The 9,332-nt window shown below is 45.5% G+C and overlaps 1 protein-coding gene and 1 long non-coding RNA gene across 3 annotated transcripts; one reads left to right on the top strand and one right to left on the bottom strand.

Moving 5' to 3' along the window:
• Positions 1–3,099: 3,099 nt before the first annotated feature.
• Positions 3,100–8,246, top strand: LOC147654512 (uncharacterized). 2 transcript variants are annotated; one of them, XR_015285298.1, is made up of 4 exons: positions 3,100–3,331; positions 3,566–3,726; positions 5,307–5,421; positions 7,090–8,246. XR_015285298.1 is itself a non-coding variant. In XM_086883783.1 (3 exons), exons 1-2 carry the CDS (start codon positions 3,163–3,165, stop codon positions 3,697–3,699), a joined length of 303 nt encoding a protein of 100 aa, XP_086739909.1. In that variant the 5' UTR covers positions 3,100–3,162; the 3' UTR covers positions 3,700–3,726; positions 7,090–7,137. The 2 variants fall into 2 exon arrangements, 1 of the variants encoding a protein (XP_086739909.1); XM_086883783.1 differs by lacking the exon at positions 5,307–5,421 and having other exon boundaries at positions 7,090–7,137.
• LOC147654513 (uncharacterized) lies at positions 4,551–7,173 on the bottom strand. Its single transcript, XR_015285299.1, has 4 exons — positions 7,088–7,173; positions 6,176–6,302; positions 5,431–5,541; positions 4,551–5,179 (listed from the first exon to the last, which is right to left on the bottom strand). It is a non-coding gene; the product is annotated as an uncharacterized LOC147654513 (long non-coding RNA).
• Positions 8,247–9,332: the final 1,086 nt, after the last annotated feature.

Raw genomic sequence — 9,332 nt, 5'->3', positions numbered from 1 at the left:
GTTCTGTACATCTGTAGTGGTGCTGAGTTTTCCTTTGGTTAAGGAGACCTTAACCACATTCACTGTGGGGAAAGCTGATGGACTCCTGACTGCAGGGCTGGGGTGATGGTGCTGCCTTCTGCATGCCTTTCCTTTGTGGACACAAACCAGTGCAAAAGCAAGGTCCTGAAGCAACCGGGATCCTCCTGAGAGGGCCACTCCGTTCCAGCAGCAGTGCTGAACACACTCCCCCTCCTCTCCCAGCCCTGGCCAGCGCTACAGCAGGCAGAGGAGGGAGCTGCCTGGGGAAAATGGAATCTTGGCCCTGCTCCACCAGGTACCAACCTCTTCCTCTGCTAGACAATGTGCCTTCACACAAAAGACGAGTCCCCAAAGGATGGGCCTTGCAGGCTCTTGCCTTGGAGTGGGAGCAGCTCCACCCTGCTGTTATTCTGCTGACTGTGTGAGTGTGCTGCCTCTCCCTGATGAATTAATCTTGATCTGCGGTGTCATAAAATACGCTCTTCTGATTTTATTATATTCATCTAAGGTTGTATTTCTTCTTAGCTTTAGATTTCTCGTTAACGTGAGATGAAAGCGGAAATATCTGCTCTGTGTTTTCAAGATGCAGACGGTCCCTGTACAGCTCAGTTTGGGTGTGTGGTTTGCCTCATCTTCTCACAAAAACATGTTGAAAGGGCAGGAATAGTGAATGAGTTATAATAAGCAAACTACTCCATGCTGTGAGAGTAAATTAAAAACTTGCAGTATCTTTGTCTAAATTGCAAACTAACCAGCGAATCTTGTACTTTGGAGACTTGAATTAAGGGCTTTATTCCTCCTGTTATTTAAAATCTGATGATGATTCTGATTTCTCTGCTTTTTCATGTCTGTGAGGAACCAATAAGGCTACCGAGTCACAGACTGAGAAGTAGCTGTAATGATTCAAATGACCTAAGCCTAAGGAGAGAGTACTGAAGTGTTCAAAAGAGAACCCAAACCTTTCCAGCTGATGAGCTCGGAGGAAATATTAGCTGATCATTCCATTGTGGCTCGTTTATTTAAATCAGATCCTGGTGTCTTCTGTAGTGTGGCCAGCACTTGTCAGCAGCCATTTAGTGTGATATATTGGTGGCAAACTTCTTGTCAGGATGCTGGTTGACAGCAGCAGTAAAAACTGTTGAACGTAGCAAAGAGATTTAAAAATGCTCAAGTGTTTTTTAAAATGCTTGTCAGGTACCTTTCTGTGCCTGTGTCACACCTAATGGGCTGTAAAGATGTCACTATAAATCAGTGCTGAAAATGGGACTGGGTACTAAATGCAGGGGTATAAGGAAGGGCAGAGAGAAGAGATCCTTGGAAGGCATTTTGGAAAACTGCTGTGAGGCCAGGAGGCCTTCGGTTCATCCCCAGTGATGCCACGGTTGGCTTAGTCCTGCCCAGCAGCGACAATCCAAGTGTTACATGGACAGTTTTTCTCCCAGCTTCTCTGCCCCAGGAGGCCCACTCCCAACAGGAGGAGATGAAAAGAAGCCTGGACTTCTTTTTGAGAAGGAAATTTTAGGAGGCTCTGTGCCAGCTAAATCCCTGGCTCAGCTGAGGGTTCACGGGGCAGCCTGCCTTGGATCAGAACCAGCCAAAACCGAGTCTTCATGCCTAAATATGTCCTGCTTCCTGTAGTTTTTCCCTGCCTTGCTCTTTCTGCTGCACATTTCCTCCCTGTTGTTCATTTTCCAGGGACAAGAATTAGTTCCTTCAGCCAGGCAGACTTGGCCTCTGGCAGCATCCAGTACGTCCACACCAGTGAGGAGGAAAAGCACACGGATGCCTTCACCTTTTCTGTGTCTGATGGGACAAACGAGGTCAGTCCCAGCCTGACTTTTGCCTGAGTGGGCAGATGTGGCTGTTCCTCCTTCTCCTGCTGTGGGATTTCCCACATCGCTCAGGTCAGGGAGGGAGGAAGGCCTGTGCAGGGAACAGGGAGCCACCTGCCCTGTGGGCTCACCAAGAGCTGGGTGCCTGGTTTTCAGCTGCTTGCCAACTGTTGCTGGAGCTCGGCTTTGATCCAGTGCACTGACAGCGTAGTGACGACAGCCAGCCCCTGGAGAAATGCCTTTTTCCTGCTTCCTGAAAGAGAAGAAGTCTAGCTGCACATAGAGGGAGAGGGGCAAAACTGAGTGAGAGAGGGAGGGAAAGTGGATGTCCGTAAATATCACAGAAAGAGGGAGAATTAATGAGTGGGGAGGGATAAAGAAGTGATCTGGGCTTAGCAGCTCAGACAAGGCTGAAATGAAGAGACCCAAACTGGGGATCGCTGTGCTCTTGCGATGAAGTCACACTCTTGGAAGGCTGAATTCGGCAAGGGAAGCTTTTCTTCCTGTCCGAGGTGAGCCAGACATTTGACATCACCATAAACCCCGTGGATGACTCCTTGCCCATCGTGCAAATCTTTGGGATGACAGTTCAGGAAGGGGTGAGAAAAACCATCACGGAGTTTGAGCTCAAAGCGACAGATGCTGACACAGAGGTAAGGCAGGACCACCCCCAGCCTCCTTGCTCCCCTCTTGTGCTGCACATCTGGGCTTGTGTTTAAAGACTTAACGCTGAATTTATGCTCAGCATGGATGGAAATGGCACTTCCTCTTCTTCCTGGGTCTGGCCAGAGGCTGAGCTGTCTAACACTGGCTCTATCTCACTGCTGTTTCCCCTGCAGCAAGAGATCTGGCTGCCTGAGCCAAAATCCTGCCCCCAAGGTTTTTGCCCTGGCAGAAGTGGCAAGGGACACGCTGCCCAGAATGGCTGCAGGACTGGGGGCTGCTCTTGTGTTCGTGGAGCAGGCACAGGGGTGGGTGGGAGCTGTCTCAGACCAGCTGAAGCAGGAATTCAGTAGGATGTGCCTTGTTTTATAGGGAGACACCTACAAAACAAAATCCCTTGGGAGAGGGACAAGGACAGGGCGGGGCTTAGGGGGAACCAGGAATGTTCTGTGCTAACCCTTGTGTTGGGAACACCAACGCAGGGGAGCGGCCTGGCCAGAATCCCTGTCCGGGCCTCCTGAGCTGGAAGGGCAGTGTCCTGAGGTCGTGTCCCCAGCTTTGCCCCTCCATGTCCGGGCACAGGTGGAGTCCCTGACGTTCGGGGTGGTGCAGCCGCCCCGGCACGGGCTTATGGAACGCAGCGGCCATGGGCAGCGTCCTCTGCAGGCCACCACCTTCACCATGGATGACTTCACATCTACCAGAAGCGCGGCAGCTACAGGCACCGCGGCGGCAGCGCGCTCAGGGACCGCTTCACCCTCACCGTCTCCGACGGCACCAGCCCCCTCTTCGTGGTGCAGGAGGGAGGGAAGAAGGTCAGGCAGGAGAAGGGATGGGAGAGGGCCTTGGGAGCTCACAGGGATCTGCCTCCTCTCGGGGCAGGGGGGGACTGAGATGCTGACTGAATGTTCTCAGTCACGTCTTTGCTTCTTCCCCTCCCTGCAAACTCTGCCCTTGGTGCCAGCAGAGCCGAAGGGAGCCGAGCTGGTGACGTGGTGGCTGAGGCTCTGACTTGCACAGTAACCCCCGTGTCTCTGAACTGTTGTCAGGTGTGGCCCACATCATGTTTAAGGTGGAGATCGTGTCCAACGAAGACCGGGAGTGGCACGAGTCCTTTTCTCTGGTGCTGGGCCCAGATGATCCTGTGGAAGCAGGACCTAGGGACCTGCTGATTCAAGGCTGAAGTGAACCTTTAAGAAATGAGGAACAGGTTGAGTATGGAATTATCAGAGCGCAGCACAACTCGCTGCCTGTTGAGGAGGGTGAAACAGAGAAACCTTATGAATGTGATTGTTTGGCAGAACATTCTGAAAAAAGAAGGCTAGAATCGAAGTAGAAATGAAAGCCTGCTTTGAGTCATAAGATACAGAGTACTGGTTACTATATGACCAGAGAACAATAGCCAAGCCAGCTAAAGGAAAATCCCTGCTGATAAAACAATGCCCTTCTGCTGACAGAAAGCCCAAAGGCCAAGAAGCAAGGAAAGAACTTGTAAAGCTTGTAGAGCCTCAAATGCAACACTGTATGTAAAGTCTTTAGTGGGTGTATCTCATAGTGATTGGATACTGGGAATTAGAATATTCACTGTAGAAAAAGATACATTGGATTGTGACAAGAACTTTGCTCTCTTAGCTTTTCACTCTTAAACCTCTCTCTCTTAACCTCTCTCGTACCTCTTAACCTCTCTCGTACCTCTTGGCTCTTCTCTCTTACCCCTTTACTCCTCTCTCAGCTCCCCTCTCCCCCTCTCTTACCTCTTCCACTCTTTCCCTCTCTTACTCTTACCCTCTTGGTTTTTCCCCTCTTACCCCTCTCTTGTCTCCCCCCTCTCCTAAGCCTCCCTGGTTTCCCCCGCTCTCCCTCTGTTGCTCTTACTCCCTCCCTCCCCTTTTCCAACCTCTCCTCCCCTGCTCTCCCTGCTCTCCCCCCTCCCCTGGACCACGTGGATGCCGAGGCTGGTGGTGGACAGAGGTGTCCCCTCTCTTTACCCTTATAATAAATTGCTTATACCTGAACAGCTTGACCCTGGAGAAGTCTCTCACCGCAAGCGAGCATTTTACACAGCAATATCTAATCAATGATTTCTAAACATTTATCCAAGCTTAAACAGCTTATTCCTAATTATCACCACCTTTAGAACCAGCGCTCACCTGCCCCTGCAATACACAGGCACAGGGAGGGAGCTGCAGTTATTTACACAACAGAACAAGTAACATACCAAATTAAACACCCAGCACTATACCTCACTTTTGGAAACAAAACCTGGGCACACACTTTAGTGTGCAAAAGCCCTGTAAGAATAAAACCTGCTCTAAATATCTTAGGCATCAAGCCACAGACACGCCTATGAAATTCAGTGCAGCAGTGACAAAAAAAAGGAATTATTTCCTTAACCTGTGAATAATCCCCTCTAAGATTCTGTGATGCAGTTGCCGCTGCACACAGCCACAAGCGGCCATTTTATTAACAGGCAAAAGAACAAAGGCAATCCCAATTTCTCCCTTTTTGTCTGCAAAGAAACAGAGAAGGGAGAGATGCTTCTCAGAGGAGCATGGTAAAAAGACACATGGTGTAGAATATGGAACAGCTGATGGTTCAGCATCTCTTCTACTGCAAGATCTAGAGGATATCTGATGATACCTTGGAGGCAGGAGTCACAAAAGCTGCCGGAGAGGGAATAGAAAAGAGCTCAACGCTATCTGCTCTTACATTTTAGCACTGTGACCTTTACCTTAACTTACAGTTAAGTGTTTCTAACAGTGTAAATCCCTTTTGTTTTGATTTTAACAGAGTGCAAGAATTCAGTGATGAAGTAACAGTGGCATACAGCCTTTCATTTCCCCTGGTCCTCTCACCCAGCAATGAGGTCTCACAACAACAATACAACAATGAATAGTTATAGAAGGTAACTCACTGTGCTGAAGAGTTCTTCAGAAGGATGGAAGCCACAATTGAGGCAGATCCTTGGACAGACAAGCCAGAGGTGTTTAGGCCTTGTGTTTCCTCATTACCCCAGAACCAGCCCCTAAAGGGGAACACAAAGTTCACAGGCTTGTATTTGGAATTAACGCCATATAAAGAACAAAACATCCTAAAAAAGCTACATATCATACAAATAAACCAGCTACCTTCTTTATGCCGCTTTTCTGTGGAGCCACAACTTCACAGAAGTAGATCTTGTTCTATCAATACAATGTTTTATTATTGATGGGCTTGTTGAAATCAGAGTGAACTCCAAGCACCCAGATATTCACAGAAGACAAACATCTCTCTGAATACAACTGAAAAGGCCAGAAGGGCTGCTCCATTTTACCCCTGATAGCCACGTTTGTCTCTAGAGTACATCAGATGATCAATGCACGGCCTTGAATCTATTTTTTTTCCCCCTGTGTTCCTCCTTTCCATCCTTCTGCGTAGCCTTGTAGCAGATAAATCTGTTCAATAAAGGGCCCAGCTGACTGTGAGCAGAAGGCAAAGCAGAGGATTTGTCAGCATGAAAACCCACACTGCAAAGATGAACGAGCATCAGGGGCAGTTAAAAATCTGCTAGAAATTAGTGCTAATGTCACACTACCCTCTCTTCCCTGTTTTCCATATCCAAAAGGAAAGGAAGTTGTGCATGAGCCAGAAAAGCTAAAAGGGTCGGGCAATGTGCTCACCTGCCATCCCACACAGCTGGGTGTGACTTAATGCACCAAACACAATGGAATTGTAGACAGCTGGGCAATAGACACCACGAAGCACACAGGTTTTCAGTGCTGTCAGCAGCTGCAAGGGGAGGATTGCCTCCGAGAAACATATCAAAACAATGAAAATTTAAAAAAAACAAATTAACATCTATTTCCACCACACATGTTTAAATTTATATACTATATTCATTTATATATGACAAGCAATATATAAAGTATCAAAATATATTATTTTAACATGTATACGTATGTTATTATATATTAAATATATTATATACATTTTAATGATATATATTTATTATATATATAATACATATATTAAATAAATATAAATAATATATATTAAATATAAATCTGTTTGTATATATTGGCATTACTTATATATCTTTACTTTTCTGGTTGCACGTATGTCTATATCTTTATATATTTAATATACATTTCTATGTTTTTATTTTTGTTGTATTTATTTAAAAGCCCCGAAGCTAACCTAATAAAAACCAAACAGTCCCTTTATCTTAAACGGTATTTAAAAATATTTTAATATATAATTTTTATCATATTTATATACCTTGTTGATATACATAACACATAACATATCCTAAAAGATATCATATTACCATCTATACGTACAGAAATCATATTATAGATTATAAATCAATATATATGTATATATTGCTATTACTTATTTTTACACCTACATATATATATATATGTCTATATATATATATTTCTCTATACCTTTATATATTCATTCTTTAAATATTTTATTTATTTGTATTTTTCTTATTTATTTAAAAGCCCTGCCTCTAACTAAATAAAAACCAAGCAGCCCCTTTATCTTCAATATTTTTTAATATCTATTGTGATCATCTTTATACTTACAGGTATATACTCGGTTGCTAACCTGCCCCCGCCCCACCCGCCGCTCTCACTGTTCCGGCACACAGAGCAGCCGCCTCCTCGGGCTGCTTCGGTCCCAGGGCCGGGGAGCGACCGTTCGGTCCCGATGCCATTGGGGTTTCCGCCATTTCCCCGGGCCGTGGGGGAGAGAACGGAGCGAGAGGAGCGGCAGCAACGTACGGGTCGTCACGAGTGCCAGAAGCCCCAGAACACGGCCGCGGCAAGGACCCCGGCAGAGAGAGGCGTCTTCACCGCTGCCTGTCGGTGCCCGACCGGCTCGCGCCTGGCCCGGGCACTGCCGAGCGCACAGCCCGTGTCCGCACGGCCAGAAAAGCCATGGAAAATTGCACCGGAGCGGCGTCGGCGCCGGGGTGTTTGTCAGGCAGTCGAAAGCATGCACCCACTGCCCAGGGTCCTTCCATTTTCCCGCCTTTTTGGCCGCCATCCTTGGAAGGTCAAGCCAGCCACGACCGGGCAGCCATCCTGTGTGTGTCATGACATCACTTCCGCCCTTCCTCGCCACCATCTTTGTTGTGGCTGAAGCCACTTCCGGCTGAGCGGCCAGCTTTGTTATGGCACAATTAAGGCCCCCGCTGCTCTCAGCACGTCTAACTTGTGTGAACGAAAAACCTGCCGACGCCGACCGATTCCGAGCACTCCGCCCGATTTTCCGCCGCCTTTCCCGGGGCGAGGATGATGGCAGCGGGGCTCAGTGGCTCCGTAGCTGGGTGGCGGCCCCGCCTGCGGCGGCAGGCATTGGAGTCAACGCCTCTGCTGGGGTCCTCCCGGCCGGCTCCTGCGGGGTGGGGTCCCGACGCAGCTCCGCTCAGTTCGGCTCTTTCCAGCCCGCTTCGGCTCGGTTCGGGCCCGCACGCTTCGGCTGGGCTCGGCCCCGCCCGGTCCCACCTGGCTAGGAGCACAGCTGCAGTACCGCTCTGTGCCCACAAGGCAACAGCACTGCCGCACAGCTCAGCCTGGGGTGGGCGGGGGGGCGCCCCAGCACGTGCAGAGAAGCGAGGCAAGAAACCACGTGTGCAACCCCCTTCCAAAAACTCCTCTCCAAGGAACTCCCCCAAAAACCCCCGCATCGAAACTTAGCAAGCCCTGCCGCTAACCAAATAAAAAACAAAATACCCCCTCATTTAATTGTATTTAATATTTATTTCTATCATATTGATCTATATTTATACACATAGACATAATGCATAATCAATATAAAAATTAAAATATAAATAATGTAAATATTTATATATATTTATATATAAATATAAAATGAACATCTATCCACATATTTTTCATATTGAATATTAATCTACTTGTCTAGTTTTAGATTACTTGTATTTATTTGTTTTTATTTCAATTTATATATATATAGCTCCCTATATTTATTTCTTTTTTATAGATGTGTATATTTTCATTTCTATATTAATCATTTAAAAGCCCTGCATCTCAGCCTCTAACCAAATAAAAAACAATTAAACCCTTGTTTTAAATGTTTTTAATATCTATTTCTATAATATTGATCTTTTATATTTGTACACACAGACACAATGCATAACAGATATTAAAGTACATCACCATCTATCCCTATAGTTTTCAAACTAATCATTAATTTACTTGTCCAGATTTGGATTACTGGTATTTATATCTTCTTTTATGGCTCCATCTATCTATCTATCTATCTATCTATCTATCTATCTATCTATCTATCTATCTATCTATCTATCTATCTATCCCCCTATCTATCTCCCTATCTCTATATCTCCCTATCTATATATCTCCCTATCTATCACCCTATATACATTTCTTTATTATAGATGTGTATATTTTCATTTCTATATTAATCATTTAAAAGCCCTGCCTCTAAGCCACTAACCAAATAAAAAACAATTAAACCCTTGTTTTACATGTTTTTAATATCTATTTCTATAATATTGATCTTTTATATTTGTACACACAGACACAATGCATAACAGATATTAAAGTACATCACCATCTATCCCTATAGTTTTCATACTGATCATTAATTTACTTGTCCAGATTTGGATTACTGGAATTCATTTCTTCTTTTATGGCTCTATCTATCTATCTATCTATCTATCTATCTATCTATCTATCTCACTACATATATTTCTTTCTTATAGATGTGTATATTTTCATTTCTATATTATTCATTTGAATGCCATGCCTTTAATTAAATAAAAAAAGAAAAGCCCCTTGTATAAAA

This window comes from Cyanistes caeruleus, chromosome 3 (genome assembly GCF_971803275.1).
Source record: "Cyanistes caeruleus chromosome 3, bCyaCae1.hap1.1, whole genome shotgun sequence".
In the NCBI taxonomy this organism is placed as follows: Eukaryota; Metazoa; Chordata; class Aves; order Passeriformes; family Paridae; genus Cyanistes; species Cyanistes caeruleus.
The sequence above is the reverse complement of the archived record's forward strand: the minus strand, read 5'-3'. Positions and strand labels throughout refer to the sequence as shown.

What these genes read in the sequence shown, in the direction of transcription:
- LOC147654512 (XM_086883783.1), top strand. Translation starts at nt 3,163, where the DNA reads ATGGGCAGCGTCCTCTGCAGGCCACCACCTTCACCATGGATGACTTCA. An exon ending in TGCAGGAGGGAGGGAAGAAG is followed by an intron (nt 3,332 to 3,565) that starts GTCAGGCAGGAG and finishes AACTGTTGTCAG; the next exon opens with GTGTGGCCCACATCATGTTT.